The sequence below is a fragment of the Squalius cephalus genome (assembly GCF_949319135.1).
Source record: "Squalius cephalus genome assembly, chromosome: 25".
In the NCBI taxonomy this organism is placed as follows: Eukaryota; Metazoa; Chordata; class Actinopteri; order Cypriniformes; family Leuciscidae; genus Squalius; species Squalius cephalus.
The window spans coordinates 27068103-27085364 of record NC_137146.1 but is presented as its reverse complement, the minus strand read 5'-3'; the positions used below and the strand labels follow the sequence as shown (position 1 = coordinate 27085364).

Here is a 17262-nt window from a genome sequence, read left to right as displayed (position 1 = left end):
CTCGGTTTTATTTCACCTCATAATGAAAATAAATTTATTTTTCATGGGAGTTTACCACATTTTCACAAATTCTGTGCTGTACTGTACAAATGCTTACCATGATATATACTTAAAGGAGAACTCCGGTCAATTTTAACATTGAGCTCATTTTTTTGTACATTTGGAGTGCTGTCAATACAGAGAACAACGACAAAATTCGGTGTTGCCTACACCGTGTTATCCTCTTTTTAAAATTTGCACCCTGTTGACTTCAATGGGGCAAGTTTTAAACCTGCTTTTAGCCTCTTAACATCCTTGATGTGTCATTACAAGTGCACAGCCAATGTGAGTGATTCCTTCGGAGTGAACACGGTGAATCTGACTACAGTAGATGTGAAAGATATGAATAAAAATGATATTTATTTAGCCAGCGCACATACCTGTATTTACATCCTGTTTTCGGTCGAATTCCACAGTAGTCGATTGTCGAGTTCACGCGCGTGATCATAGGTACTAAACCAATGCGCGTGAACTCGACAATCGATTACTATGGACTTTGACCGAAAACAGGATGTAAACACAGGTATGTGCGCTGGCTAAATAAATATCATTTTTATTCATATCTTTCACATCTACTGCAGTCAGATTCACCGTGTTCACTCTGAAGGAATCACTCACATTGGCTGTGCACTTGTAATGACACATCAAGGATGTTAAGAGGCTAAAAGCAGGTTTAAAACTTGCCCCATTGAAGTCAACAGGGTGCAAATTTTAAAAAGAGGATAACACGGTGTAGGCAACACTGATTTTTGTCGTTGTTCTCTGTATTGACAGCACTCCAAATGTACAAAAAAATGAGCTCAATGTTAAAATTGACCGGAGTTCTCCTTTAAAATGGTACAGTACACTTTATTATATTCCACTTTCATTTTTATTTAGTTTTTTTTTTCTTGCTACTGCTGAGAATCGTATGGTGCTGATGACATCAGAATGATGTCACAATGAAAAAAAAAAAGCAAATCATAATGGTCTTTAATTTTAAACAAAAGCACTTATGCAATAATTTTACACAATATGTATTCCTTTTGATTTCTGGGTTAAATCTGGCATGAGTTTTCGAGAGTAGTTGGTACCATTATCCTGAACACGCAGTGCGGATATCTGCACGTTATTGATCATTTAAAGAAGCACATCATTTGGCAGCGCACAATCTTTCGTGTGAACTGAATGCGTCATGTCATTATTTTTACTTTTGCAGTTTCCTCTCTGATGGACATTCATCAGTTTAATCACAACCATTATTTCCACTGAGCCGAGAAGGAAGGCAGTATTTTTCTTTTCCCGCCCTGCCGATCCTGGCAGGATTGTTCAGAAATGTTTATCCCAGCCTGAGGAGTTCTCCCGTTTGACGTCTCTCACCGCACCTTGTTCTGAGTGACGGCCCGTGAGGCTAGCAGTCGGTCGATGACATCATCGCTGTACCCCAGGGTGTCTCGGAGAACCTGGACCGTGTGCTGGCCGATCACAGGGGGGGGAACCGGGCTGCGGGACTCAAAACTACTGAAGCGCACAGCAGGGCCTGTGTGGGAACAATAAATCAAGTTACTTTTTGATACCAAAAACCATTCAATAGACACCACTGTTCAAAAGTTCGGGAGATTGTGTAACATTTTTGAAATGAGTCTCTTCTGCTCACAAAGGCTGCATTTTTTTTTTTAGTACAGTAAAAACAGTAATATTGTGAAATATTATTACAATTTAAAACTTTTCCATGTGAATATATAGTCAAATGTAATTTATTCCTGTGATCAAAGCTGAATTTTCAGCATCAATACTCCAGTCTTCAGTGTCACATGATCCTTCAGAAATCACTCTAATATGATTTTATTATCATATTATATTATATTTAATAATATATTTATTATCATTATCATATTATATTACCCCCCCCCCCCCAAAAAAAAAAAAACAGCAATATTGAAAGTGTATATGTAGTTCATATGATTATTATTATTATTTGATACAAGACTGTATGAAGATTTGATTTTTATCTCTTTAAACTAGGCATACCAATAAACATGGGGATGACAGCCCTAAAAAATAAATTTTGATAAAAAATGTAAGATTTAATGATAAAAGATTTTCAATTTTAAGTTTGAAAATTCCTGGCCTATGCCACGATCTGGCACAAAATAAGTGAAATGGAGCAGGAATTTGGCACAACTTCGTTGTGGATCGTTCTAGCCCAATTTACCTCCTGTTAAACAGCATGACAGTCAGAATGCAAAACATTTACAATGAATTTTAAACAAAGACAACTAAGAGAAGTGTAGGAGGGGCCTTTGAGGAAATGGCTAAAAGCTTTTACTCGCATACGTCAAACCTGCAGGAAAGTCCATAAGGCTACTGACTTACAATCATTGTGGAATATAAACACAGCCTACATATCCAAATGTGGCATTTACAGAAAGATGATGTCAAAATGGATGAGTAGGTCATCTGGGTGAGTCACTTCCTCAAAAACTTCAGATATTGCTATCATTAGGCAGTATTAGCATTTCCTTCCCTTTTCTGGCTTCTCTTTTCTTCCTGCAACTACAGATAATTTCACTGAAACTAATTGTTTTTCCTCCCCCATGATTCTACGACAATTTAACCGATGCTCGTTCCATGAAAAAAGGAAAGAGACATTAACATTCATACACTGTTTTATGCAATAAGGGACATATACACCTACACACTTCACACGTTTGTTCCTCGTAGCGTTCTCCTACGCAGCTACAGGTCACATTCCCCACGAGTGCCGAAGCCAAACGCATCCCATAAATGTGTCTTGATTGCTTAACCTCCAACATCCAGAGCTTTTTCACATGTTTTCAAGGGCCTCACACAAAAGACATGCGGTTTTCGAAACAGAGACGGTGCGTGTCGACCAGAGGTGAGGCCTGACGCTCGTTATTAATGGCACTTTGGAAAGTCTCGTACTTCAAACGGACTGGAGAAAGACATGCAACAGATGACAGACGGCACGGATAACTTGGGCAACAGAAGCCCGAGTGAGAGCACGAAATCACTTTCTTTCTGGTACGATTCTGTCTCTAGTCAGGCTATACAGTACACAACCATTTCCACATGTTCTCTTTGATTTCAGTGTGCTTCTGATGAGACAAAGATGAGCATGAGACAACCTGACGTTTAAAACTGTAATTTCTGGAGTGTCGGCCATAAATATTTGAATGCTGAAGATGCACCTAAAACTTTATTAATGGATAACAAGATATAAAAGTGGCATCTGCAAACAAATGCGGCATGAACTAACTTACATTTTCTGAGTCAGTTTTGCAATGACTTTGAATCAACTAGTGTTTTAGTGGATGTACTGTATGAAGTCAGATCTCCTCAAGCTCACACAGGAACTACCAAATGTCCAAATATCTCTTTCTTCATTGTCAACAGTATATCTATTGATCTACAGTTTAAAAGTCAATTAACATCTTTCTGTTTAGCCTTTGCTTGAAAAGTGTGCTTGTGCTTTTTTTTTTTTTTTTTATTCCAAAAATGTATTATTTTAATACTCCAAATAGTTTTTGTATTAAAAAGGCTTGGTTATCAAATGCCACTGTATTTTTCTGTATTCCACAGTCTCAGAAAGTTATTTTGGGGAAATAATAATAGGCAAACACAAGACAAATGAAAGTTATAAAATGAATGTGGATTATTTGGTTAAGAATGGTTGAAATTAAATAAGTTTCTCAGGAGGAGGAGCAGGCCCGGGGTGGGTAATCGGGAGAATCGGGAGAATTCCCGGTGGGCCGCTTCATTTTTGGGCCGGTCGAGGATTTTTATTTTTTTTCACATTTGTCACGTTAGTTACAGTAGGCTACACACGTTCCGCATCCTGACAGCGCAGCGCGCAGCCTCTGCATGGGTTGTACCATGTGAGGGAGTTCTCCCCTCCCCTCCCATAGAGTTGGTTGGGTCCATAGCCCGTCTTTTCAAAACGTTTTCTCAGGTAGGCTACCGCGGCACCGCCTACCGATAGCTGGGCCGGCCCTACCGTCACGGTGCGCGTCAGGGAGGATGGATGGGATGAAGAGGCCAGGAGGTATGGAAGCTTGTTTCCACCACAGAATAAAACATTTTAAAAGATAATTGCGACTTTTTATCTCACAACTGCGAATTTACACGCAATTCTGACTTTATATCTCGCAATTCTGAGAAATAAAGTCAGAATTGCGAGATATAAAGTCAGAATTGCGTGAAATAAAGTCGCAATTGCGTGAAATAAAGTCGCAATTGCGTGTTATAAAGTCAGAATTGCAAGATATAAAGTCAGAATTATGTGAAATAAAGTCGCAATTGCTTCTTGTAAAGTCTAAGTGAATTATTATTCAACCTTTACATTATTTGTTGAACCATGGTATTAATACAAACTACACAATAGTAAGAGCTGAACTGTTGCTTCATTTATCCAATTTGGAAAAAGCGCTAATTTGGAATTCCACCATGGAAAAAGTGGGCCGGTCTTGGGCCTGAAACTCCCGGGCTGAAAAGTGGCCCCACTCCGGCCCTGAGGAGGAGACTATGAAAAAGTACTTCCCTGTAGTATTGGGTTTGAACAGTCAATTACACTCTTATATGCCAAATTGCCCATCTTTGTGAGTACCTCATAAACACAGTCGGTTTTTGTTTTAAGTGAACGTAAATGGTTGAGAAAGAAAGCGCGTGTGTATCAGTATATTAGATCAGTACATTCACTCTTAAAGGGACAGCAGCCTAATAAACCTGCTTTGCTCTATCATAGTTTTTTATTTCTAGCACTTAAAGTTTTTATCTATTTAGATTTTTATCTGTTTTTTAGTCTCTTTATTTGTTCCTATTTTACCACTGGCTGTTTACTTGTCTTCAGTGAGTTTGAGGGTTTTTTATTTTTTATTTTTTTACTTATGTTAGTTAGCCTAGTATTAGTTTTTTTATTTGATCTTAAAATTGGTAATGAGATTCATGAAATTTCAATTAAATGTTCTATATCATACAAACTTTGTCTAAAGCAAAAATAACTAATGTGATATATATAGTTATCGTGAAATAAAATTATTCACATCATGGTGATATGACCAAAATCTTACATCAATGCAGACAGGTAATGGCGATACGACATTTTACAGTAAGATAAGAAATTCCAGTCAGTCGTTGGGAAAACTCCGCACAGGAAATGTGCCATCATGAAGATGAGAGTCAAACGGCCATTTAAATACAAGAAACATCCAAAAAAGGAGGGAACACCAGATCTCCAACACGATTGTGTGCGTGTGTGTGGTTTCGCAGCCTCAGCAGTTCGAAGCAATGCCTTCACCACATCCTCTTCCCCCCTCCCTCGCTTCTGATCGACTGGCCACAGGCTCCCACATCTGCTTCTCCTCAGCCGGTACCGAGGCGAACGAGGGAGCGGGACACTCTTCTCCTCCGCAGGCATGGTCCAAGGTTTTCCTCTCGCTCTACCGCAACAAAGCCCACTGTGTTCTTTCCTCCCATTCTGAACTTTATCCATTCACTACTCATGCTCTCCACTGCACACTTCAGAGGGCCGGCCGGATAGACACGCTGCTCCTAACATACAAAAAACTTAGGGCCCAATTCAGTTCGGACTCTTTTGTGGATGGGAGTTCAGGGCAAAACCCCGTCGCTAATCACCCACACGTCAATTACAATGAAATCTGGGTTCTTTGGGCAAATTCTTTAATCTAATGATCAGTTCAGCATTAAATTAGATTCGATTAATAATGTAATAATGTTGTTTATTTAAATTGATTGTTATTATGAAGTGACACCTATGGATTGTTCCAGGGTTTCCTTTTAAATCATGAGTGTGAATTTGAAGTGAATTGGCCAGACCACGGTGGAAGTTAAATTGGAATTGGAAGAGAAAGGAATGCATTCTGGGAAATAATGTGTTTCATCCAAAACACTGTTAAAACAACTGCGGTCAGCAAGTACTGTATAATGGACATTTTTAATGGAATATTGCAGTATTTATTATAAATGTTTAATCGGTGCAGATCTTTTCTTTTAAATGTGCCTCATAATCTTTCAGCAAAATAACTTCCCCCTCCCTCTTGTCTTCTCTGATAACGAGGACGGGGCAACCTGTCACTCACATGAGATCAGCCAATAGCAAACCACAACCATTCAATCATCCAATGAATTCCACATGGACAAAATCAAGTCCCGCCCTACATTTTTTCTTGTTCCAGAAGACGTTTCACTCAGATACCCATCACAATTGACCGTTCGCAAAAGCCACGCCCCCTAGTTATTGTTACTACGCCTGTCAAACAATTGAGAACCAGACACATAGCCATGGCTGGGTTGAGCTCCATACCTATCGAAATGTGAATGTTTCTCACTAGATCTCGCAGCTATGTTATTACTTCTGTGGCGAATTCAAATGCTTTCTTTACTGGATCTCTTAGCGCTGTGTAACAGTGTCGCTTGATCAAGATCGGCTCGTGCTGCTTTGGTTCAAACTGATAAACGGTCCTTCAACCACACAATAACGAGCAGTTTCGTTCCGCTTGCATTACATTTGTCATTTGATGTTGGGCAATGTTGTGGTCGCGCCGGCGTCTCTTACAATATGAGCGCGCTTGCCACGTGCAACGCACCTACTTTTGAAATAACAAAATTTTGGTCGGCAGGAAAAATGGTCCAACGAACCGTTCGGTTTGAAAATGCGTACCGAAAACCGAACCGAAAGCCTCGTACCGAACGGTTCAATATGAATACGTGTATCGTTACACCCCTATTAGCTACTTAAACTACTTATTGATAATTGATATGCTAAGTTAGCTCGCTAGCTTTACTTACCTTAGAGCAGACATTTGTATGCTTATTAATCTTTGAGGCATTTAGCTGTGAGTGAGGTCTCCCACACTGCTTAATCCATTGTCGGCATCTTCCCGCTTGGGTCTTGGGCTTTGGAAAGGCGAAAAAAACGACCCCTCCCTCTAAACTTTTGGGGTACCTAGTGTCAGACTTGCAGGTGCCATAGGCGCATCGTTTCACCATCTTGCTGAAATAGCAATGTTTGACGGGGGTCCTTCTCCTTAGTTACAGTTGCTGAGCTAGGATTGGACGAGGACCGTTCGAGGGCGGGGTTTTGCGAACGGTCAATAGAGAAGAAAAGACTTGCGCAACTTCCGTTTCATGATGACTTCAATACTTTTAACTAAGCAAGGATGCATTTAATTGATACACAAATCTGAAGCTGCACAACTGTTTTCAACAATAATAATCGTAAATGTTTCTTGAGCAGCAAATCATCGTATTAGAATGATTTCTGAAGGATCATGTGACACTGAAGACTGGAGTAATGATGCTGAAAATTCAGCTTTGCATAACATTTTATTTTAAATCGTAATATTTCTCAATGTTAACGTTTTTTATTGTATTTTTTATCATAAAGTCTTGGTGAGCAGAAGAGACTTCTTTCAAAACTATAATAAAATCTTACTGAACCCAAGCCTTTGAATGGCATCTATGACCTATAAACAGTAAAACAAGACTTCATTTTAAGTAAAATGTTTCAAAACCAGGAGCTGAGCTGGAATGTAAAAGCCCTTCTCAGTTCAATTCTACTCAAATTGCATTCAGCATGTTTAGAGTGTGTTTGGGAATAAACAATGAAAAACAAATGTTCCAAAAGGGGGTTTTCACAGTGATGCCATGGAAGAACCATTTCTAGTTCCCCAAAGAACCTTTCAGTCAACAGTTCTTAACCTTTTTTTTTTTTCTTAGTGTGAATAATATTTGGTTACACTTTATTTTACGGTGTCATTGTTACAGTGTAATTATATATTTAAGTACTGAGTAATATTAATTAAGTGCATGTACTTACTATACGGTTAGGGTAGGATTAGGGTTTGGTTGAGGGTTAGTTGCATGTAATCATGCATAATTAACTGTTAATACTATTGTAAGTACATGTAACATGTGTAACAAGGACACTGTAAAATAAAGTGTTACCTAATATTTCTAAAAATCTAAAGAACCTTTTTCTACTATAAAGAACGTTTTGTGCAATGGAAAGATGTTATGAATGTTAAAGGCTCTTCATGAAACCATCAATGCCAATAAAGAACCTTTATTTTTAAGAGTGTAAACATTTTTTTTTTTTAATGCCCTGCACGTAAACATGTTTGGCTGGAACAGCTTAAAGTAAGATAGTTGTGAACATCAGTACACAGTTCAGAGAGATCTCAGACAGTTCAGATTCTCTGGGGGAGACAGGATTGAAAGATTACGGTAAACCACACTGACATGCTAAATATACAATTGTATTGCTGAGCTAAATTGCTTCTGACGTTTTCCGAGAGATATGATGCATGCATCCTGTGGGCCTCTGATTGCATGTAAATATCATCATCCAACCATAAAGCGCATTTTCCTTCCTGATTGAAAAAAAGATTGAACTTTGTTTTCCGGCATTTCCATGAAGATTCCCCTGAGCCGAACTTCATTTCAAACAGCAAATATCAGTGACGATCGGACCTCATTTCCATTCCCTCAAAGATAACCGTTTCCTTGCTTCAGGAAAGACAAACTTGTTAAAACTAGATAGGTCTGTCCAGTTCAGATGAGTTACAGCAATCTATATCTAATCTACACCACTTTATCTGACAAATAAAGGGAAATGTAGAACACAGATAGCTCCGGCTATAAGATCTGATGGAATGAGTCACATCTGAAGCCGAGATTCACACACCTGTGACCGCACACATCAAATGAGTGCTAAATTAATGCAGCAAGTTGCTTAGCAACTGTAAACGGTCTACAGGTAGGCTATGAACTTGGTGGGAAAACTGTTTATTAGTTTAGCTTACAAAACTTAGTGGAAAACTATCATCAGCTTCTCAAAAAAAAAAAAAACACATATAAAAGTCAAATAAATATGCTTGTTTTAAAAATGTATTAGTCGATGTGAAAGTTAAATATATACAGTATACACACAACTGTTCAGAACCTTGCAGAGTTTTTTTTTTTCTTTTTTTGAAAGACTAACACTTTTATTCAGCAAAGATGCATTAAATGGATCAGTGGAGAAATATATAATGTTACAAAAAATGTATCTTTCAAATAAATGTGATCTTTCTAAAAGAAAATATATTAAGCAGCGCAACTGTTTAACATTGATAATAAGAAATGCATATTGCAATATGCATATTTATATACTTGTTCTGTTAATCAATAAAAAAAAAACGAATTAAGCGCACATTTTCTGTAATTAATAGCGATTATTCGCACCTAGCATGAACTGTTTTTTTAATGCCATATGATATTTTTAATAATATCTCCAAATTAACAACATAAAGACGGTTTGTTTTAAATATGTTTAATGGCATCTTTCTAATAAGAACTATGAATGAAAGCCAGTATCACTAATACTTGATGTTTTTATTAAATACATATTTTTCCCCTCAATTGAACCATTAATTATAGCAATTCAACATTACAGTATAATAGAAATTCATAATTTTTAAAAATCTAATAGGCTTTAAATAATATAACAACTTTTAATTTTAAGTGAACTTAATCCAAACTTCACATGAACCCATTATAATAGAGTGAAACAGTCAGGTTCTGGAAGAATTTATTTATTTATTTTATTTTTATGAATAAAGACAACCTTAGTTGTTGTTAATCGATGGTATTTGCTTCTGTTGAAGCTGCCAGCCTGCATTATTTTAGTTTAGATTAAAAATGATGAAAAACTTGGTGAAAAACTACATTACCCATGATGCTGTAAAAAATAAATAAAAAAAATCCACCAATCAGAGAGCTGAAAAAAGCAAAACTTGCCAAAAGAGCTCTTTAGCTCCGCCCACTCCCATGGAGCACCACAAATAATGTAATTGAGCCTCTCAAAATACTTAACTATTTGAATATATATGCATATTTTGCAATAAACCTGAAAAATATTGTTTTATACCTTTTTGCTTCAAATAAAAGTTTATAATGTAATGATTCACCTTCAGCTGATTTGGTTTGGTTCATGGCTTTAAAAGCTTTAACAAAGACTTTTTTGAAATCCCTATGGAAAACATACTTCCGGAACCAACGCGCTGTAAATGTGTGCGAGCTCTAATGCACTATATAAAGCAGGGCTCAAGACTTTTTTCTTTTACTGACCCTGTTGAGCCGGTTATAGATTTTGCCTTACCCTGCCAAAAATTTAATAAATAAATAAAAAAGCTACTGTTTTTACTGTTTTTGACCCATGTAACCTTGTAAACAGTAACATTCAGTAGGACATATAAAGTAAACCACTAAATCACAGTCACTAAAACCACCATAGCAAGTGCATAGCACTTTTCAAAAAATATAAATAAATTGGAAATTCTTCCACTCTGTGTTGGAAACTCAGATTTACAACAGTCCAATTAATCGCAAATGTGTTCAGCGTCTACGGGTTTGTGTTAACTTTCTGTATGTAATGTGTATGTGAAGAGCATCTCCAGTTCTGCATGGTTGACAAAGCAGAGGAAAAGAGGGGAAGAGAAGAAAGAGAATTTCCCGGTGGAGATCTACGGCGCTGAGTGAAGTGAAGAGAAACAGGTCTCAAACGCAGTGGGGACTTGAGAAAGAGTACAGATCATTTATCCTGAGTATTGTAAAAGAGTGATGGGATTTCTACAGGCAAAGCTATTACACATAAACAGTTCTCTAAGTATACTTGCTTTAACTCAAGCATTTTAATTAGTTTTTTAATTAATGTACAGTTTTAATCGAAATTATTAAACCCCCATAGCAAATCAGGTTTATTGGCAAATTTTACAGACTTTCAGCTGTTTGCAATGAGCAAATCAAACAAAAGTAATTAAAATAGCTCAACACAACAAATGTTTCAAGTGGTTTCCCAAAATTCAACTGAAAATTTTACTTTTAATGACTTCTGCAGTCTCAAAATTATTCAACCCCCTGAAGAGAATCCCTCACAAACGCACAAATCTGCAAAACAGGTGTTGTCAAGCACACATGATACAACTAATCAAGGGCTTCATTAGTTGCACCAGGTGTGCTTGAGCTAGAACACGTGAAATATCTGAACTGGCTAGGTTTGTTGAGTGTTAAGTTTGACTGCATGTTAGAAAAGTAAACAAAAAATGGTCCAAAAAGTTAAGAGAAGATATCATCGCCCTTCACAAACAAGTGAAAGTGAAAGGACCGGTGGTTCCACTACCTGGACGGGGCAGAAAAGAAGAAGCTATCAACGGCTGCAACCAGATCTCTGAGAAGGCAGGTTCAGAAAAGCCCTTGAGTGACAGCAAAAGACCTGCAGCAAGACTTGGTGGTGACCGGCTCTGAGGTTTCAGCTGCACAGTATGGTGCATACTAAACGCATGCGGTTTCCATGCCAGAACTCCAAGATGTACATCAATACTGACCCAAAAGCACAAGAAAAGGGCTCAAAATCACATAAATTAGCCACAGAAATGTTAGGATTCTGTTCTGTGGAGCGATGAAACACAACTGGAACAGCGGTATGTCTGGAGGAAGAAGAATGAAGCATATACTGAAAAGAACACTCTGTCTACAGTAAAGCATGATGGCGCTCGGTGATGCAGCCCCAGAGCATTAAAAGCTGCATTTTCAGTTGAACTTAGGGGAAACCACTTGAAACATTTATGTTGAGCTGTTTAAATTACTTTCGTTTGATTCGTTTATTGCAAATAGCTGGAAGTCTGAACATTATGCCAATAGACCTGATTTGCAATGGGGGTTGAATACTTTCTATTACAACTGTACATATAGGCTCATGGGAGTTGTTAGGTGTGCAGCACCTGCAACTATGTTGTGACATTCATGCTCATCTATCTATCTATCTATCTATCTATCTATCTATCTATCTATCTATCTATCTATCTATCTATCTATCTATCTATCTATCTATCTATCTATCTATCTATCTATCTATCTGCGTACATGATGACCCTCCAAGTTTGATTAAACCATCAAAATATGAGGAAAATTATTTATATACTTTAAATATTTTAAATATGAGGGAAGAACAAAAAACGAAAATTTTCTAATCTGACAAAATGATTTGGCAACAGATTTGTTTTACTATGCAGATTTAGTTTTTGCATGTGTTCATCATTTCTTTGTATGACAGCCTGGCCAAAAATTATGTCTACACAATTTGGCATGTTTCATTGCATTATCACAAATAAAACAATCGACTCCAATCAGAGTTCAGGTCTATCCAGGGAGAAGGGTTTCATATCCCAAAGTAAGAAGCATTGTTAAACCCCTCTTAATTGTTTGAATCCGTATCCATTATCTAAACAATCAATTTTATAATTCACAATGCAAGCACGCACACTCTAAGTGACCTGTAAACAAGCCAATACATCCAAATATTTATTTATGAAAATCATCTCTCATGCTAAAACATCCACATTTATCTCTCTTCCCATGCTGTAGTTTGAAATGAAGAGAAGGAGGGGAAGACAGAAAAAGAGTGGGTGAGATTGAGTGAATTCTCCAGCGTCCTGGAACGGCAGGCTTGAGCTGTCAAGCGGAGATGAACATCTTCATCTCCAGTGCTTTGAGCCCACGCGACAAGCAGCACCTCTCAGTCCTTTTATTAAACCTTTCAGCTTCTTTTTAACTACTCGCTGCATCTTTAATGGGCGAGGGAGAGAGATGATGACTGAAGAAAAAAAAAAAAAAAACGGAAGCGCTGTCGGATAAAAGAGCCGAATGTGAAACACACATAAGAGTGGGAAACCTCATTATATTATGGCATGAGGAAAAAGAGCAAGGAATTCAGACTAGCTGGCAAGTACTCCTACTTAAATATGAATAAAATAATCTACGAGAGGTGCTGCCTTTGTACACAGAGACGGCAAAGAGATGGTAAAGTTAGAAGCTGATCAATTCATTCAAAATCCCTGGAAACAGTGAGTCACAGTTGATTCTTCTTTAAAAAGGCAGAAATAAACTTCAACTCATTCTGGCTGGGTTTGTATGCAACGACCAAATAAGAGAATATGTTAAAAAAATCAGTGGTAAAATCATTCATAAAACATTATGAGCCCCATCACTGTCCAAGTCCACATCCAGAGAAACCTGATGAGCCAAAACACATTTCCGACATAAAACTACAAACTGGCACAAGACGACATAGTCTAAGCCTTGTTTCTGGTTCAATACAAGTTAAGCTCTATCTACAGAATTTGTGGCTTAATGTCCATAACATTTTGTACCCAATTTATCTTTTTTTTTTAAATGTGGTTGCAACAGTGCACTTACAATGGGGAGTCTATGAGGCCAATAGAAATGTGAAGCTCGTTTTAAAACAGCAAAAAAGTCATTATCTGTGATGCTGCATACAAGCCTAACTAAATTATGTCTGCTTTGAGCCCAAGTATCAAAGAATATAATTGCTGTATAAATGCATTTATGCCACCTCCGAGCAGCATTAAACAGTCTGTGTAAAGACAACTACATTTCAGAAGCGGTTCTGTTCCATCTTTGCACTGTTAATTTGGCATATGTGAATGTCTTCTCTTAACTTGACCACAAATTCTCTTGAGTGAGCTTGATGTGAACCTTGTGGAAAAGCCCAGAGAGATGCTAAACTGAATACAACAGTAAGATAATGTGTATCATCAGACCTGTGAGACCTTGCCACGCGACACACACACTCTCTATGAGAATTGGAAGGTGACCTGAATGCTCCTGAAATCAAAACAGCCTGAGGGAAAACTAAGCTTCTGAAAAAGAAATGCCAAGGCTTTTGATTTGAGAGCAGTCCCTGCTGCATCATAGATGTTTATAGTGCATACTTCACTAAGTCTACAGGGAGAATTACGGCAATATTAGCGCTAACAACCCAAGATAGCTGGCTCAGGGTGACGTCAAAGCAGCTCTGTGTTTCAAGGGGATCTGACAGACTGTGAACATAAACGCTCTCATTCACACAAACTCAGGCCCCAGAGACATCTGAAACTTATCTTTGATGTGAAAAGGATCATCTGCAGCTTTACTGATCTACCTGTCATCTTGTCAGGGAGCCTTTGTGTCCGAAACGGCGTTTCCCTCTTGAATTCTTTCTGAAGAATAAGTTTGTGTGTTCTAGCTGTGCGAATAGGCCATTAATGTACATAAAGCTACGCTAAATTGAAGAAACGATTGCTTTTATCTTCATAAAAATTAATTATGAATTATTTTATGGTCACACACACACACACACACACACACACACACACACACACACACACACACACACACACACACATTTAAGTATGGGTATATGGAAAGTTTAGAATATCAATTAGGGATGAGAATCACAGGGTACCTCACGATACGATACATGGCTCACGATACCGATAATATCACAATACAGCAATTCTGCTATAGTCAATATATTGCTAGAAAATCTAATAATGATAAATCAACATATCTGTCTATGAAAACAAAATGCCTTTGAAGTGCAGGTTTTCTCTCTTTATTCATGCCCAAACTGTTAGAAAACAGCACAAAAAGTTTTAAGCTTATACTTTTTAAAAGCTTAAACTTTTCTGTGTGTGTAAACTGACACATTTAACTGCTTATCGACTTTTATATCATCTCAATGTTTACCAGCTTCCTTAAAATAAATACCAAAATACCTTTTTTAAAATGTGACGATACCAGCATTTCCCTCTAACATTTCGAGCGCTGTTGAGTGGATTCGTAAACACCTCTGATTGGCCATTGTGTTCATGCGCTCAACATATATGTCTGTGATTGGCCATTGTGTTCACACGCTCAATATATATGTCTGTGATTGGCCATTGTACTCACACGCTCAACATATATGTCTGTGATTGGCCATTGTGCTCACACGCTCAACATATATGTCTGTGATTGGCCATTGTGTTCACACGCTCAACATATATGTCTGTGATTGGCCATTGTGCTCACACGCTCAACATATATGTCTATGATTGGCCATTGTGTTCACACGCTCAATATATATGTCTGTGATTGGCCATTGTGCTCACACGCTCAACATATCTGTGATTGGCCATTGTGCTCACACGCTCAACATATATGTCTGTGATTGGTTACAATGATCATGTTGTAATAGACTTCTTTGACGCTCTTCACAGAGCACTTACACAGACACACACGGGAGTGTTTGAAAGAAGGCGTCTATCAGTGGATATATTAGGGATCCTGTTAAAAAACATTTTTTTTTAGGCTAGTTAACTTTTGTTCACGTTTCCCTCATTCATGTGTTGAGCGCCACCTCGAGGAGCCATGAAGTACTGTAGTGACGCTGTGAGCAGGGAAATCTATTTAGAGCGCCTTCTTTTAATAAATATATAAAATCGATATTTGGCGCCAGCGTATCGATTCTCATATCGCACGGAGAAGGACAACAATATATTTTGTTCCAGCTCTGATATAAATACTTGTAAGACTGAAAATACTGGTTGAGGCCTGGTCTAATAAGACAAAAGGGCCCTGCTGGCTAATTAACATTCGACCTCCCTTATACAACCTCACTTCCTCTCAGAAACAACTAAGAACTCACACAAGAACATGGTTTAATGTGAATGTTTATCATTGACTGTTATGTTTTTGGTGTCATTTGAAATGTCTCAAAGTGAGTGGTACAGATATCTCATATCCAGATAGATAAAATAAGGTTTATAGAAGTTTAGAGAAAACTGGTTCAGAGATAAGGCCACCCCCCTTTAGTTCGATAGAAGCCATTTGAGGGTGGTCTCCCCCATCCCCCATGTCACCTGGTCAAGGAGGATAAAACAAGGTGTTCGGGCTCTCTCTGGTCTCTTCTTTGCTGGACAGGAATGGAATAGGTGGTCTCTCTCTCTCTCTCTCTCTCTCTCTCTCTCTCTCTCTCTCTCTCTCCCCTCTCTCTCTATCTCAGGTACAAGCTGGGTAAGATTATTTGGTGTAACCGATGTATAACCATGTTCTAGATATTTGAATACGTTTTCCATCCACATGGGAATATTGCAAAGTGTAACTGAGACAGAAGTTGCGATAGTCTGTTGTTACGTATATCTGAGTGAAATGGCTTCTAGAAAAGTACAGGGCAGGACTTAATTTTGTCTGTATGGAATTGATTGGATGGTTGTGATTTGATACTGGTCGATCTCAAGTGAGTGACAGGTTGTCCCACCCTCACGCCAGTGAACACATTGTAAACTGGTTCATGTTGCATTCAACTATAGCAACAAACAGGAAAAAATGTCCCATAAAGATTGCAATGTCACAACAAATGCTGAATAGTTGATCAGAACACGAAGCACAATGGGTTATACTTTATTTCAATAGTCCACTTTAGACATTTAAGTAACTTTTCAAAAACATGTCAACTAACTCATTAATTTGCAAACTAAGGGCCCTATTTTAACGATCTGAAATGCAAGTATCAAGCGCAAAACGCAAGTAACTTTGTGGGCGGGTCTCGGCTCTTGCGGCCGACGCAAATCTAAAATGGGTTGGTCTGAAGTAGCTTCATTACTCATAGGTGTGGTTTGGGCGTAACGTGAAATAAACCAATCAGAGCGTCATCTCACATTCCCTTTAAGAGCAGGCGTGCTTGTTCCATGGCGGATTGCTATTATAACGGCGGATTTGCCAGGAGTGGATCACAGCCGAGGAGACCGACGTTCTCATCAGGGCCGTAAAACACAGAGAAGTGACATTGGGGATGGAGAAACCCACCCAAATTAGCTTCGGTTAAACAGGCGTATAATAATTTGGGTAAATGTGTAAGCTAGATTTATGCCTATTTTTTCACATCTTCACGGACACAACAATGATTTTCCTCATGTGTTAATATTTTTCCTTGTAATAATGTATGGTTTTCTAAAAATGAGAACTGCTGCGTCTGTGTGTAGATGAGAGAAGCAAAGTGTATGCGTGTTGTGCACAGGCTACATTATGGCCAAGTATGCGCCCTTAAAATAGCATATGAATAACATGCGCAACATGGCGGAATTGTTTTTTAAACCTGCAAAATACGTTTGCGCCGGAACACGCCTCCTCTTTGCGCTGAACCGCCCCCGGGAGCACAAATGCATTTGCTAGTTTACCGACGTGCGCCTGCGGAGGGAAAAGTCCGCTGTGCGTGGGTGCAAAATAGGAATGATACATGCGTCGGTGTACAAAGTCAATTGCACTGGGTGCAAGATAGGGCCCTAACTCTGTTAGGTTAGGGTTAGTGTTAGTAGACAGAAAAGTTAGTTATAGTCAGAAGAA

General features: G+C 38.3%; 1 protein-coding gene across 1 annotated transcript in view; it reads right to left on the bottom strand.

Moving 5' to 3' along the window:
• Positions 1-852: 852 nt before the first annotated feature.
• sugct (succinyl-CoA:glutarate-CoA transferase) overlaps positions 853-17262 on the bottom strand; it is a 158487-nt gene continuing 142077 nt past the window's right edge. The window contains exon 14 of the mRNA XM_079863447.1: positions 853-1558. Coding sequence (XP_079719573.1) covers positions 1395-1558 — 164 coding nt within the window. The 3' untranslated portion in view covers positions 853-1394. The remainder of the gene's footprint in view (positions 1559-17262) is intronic.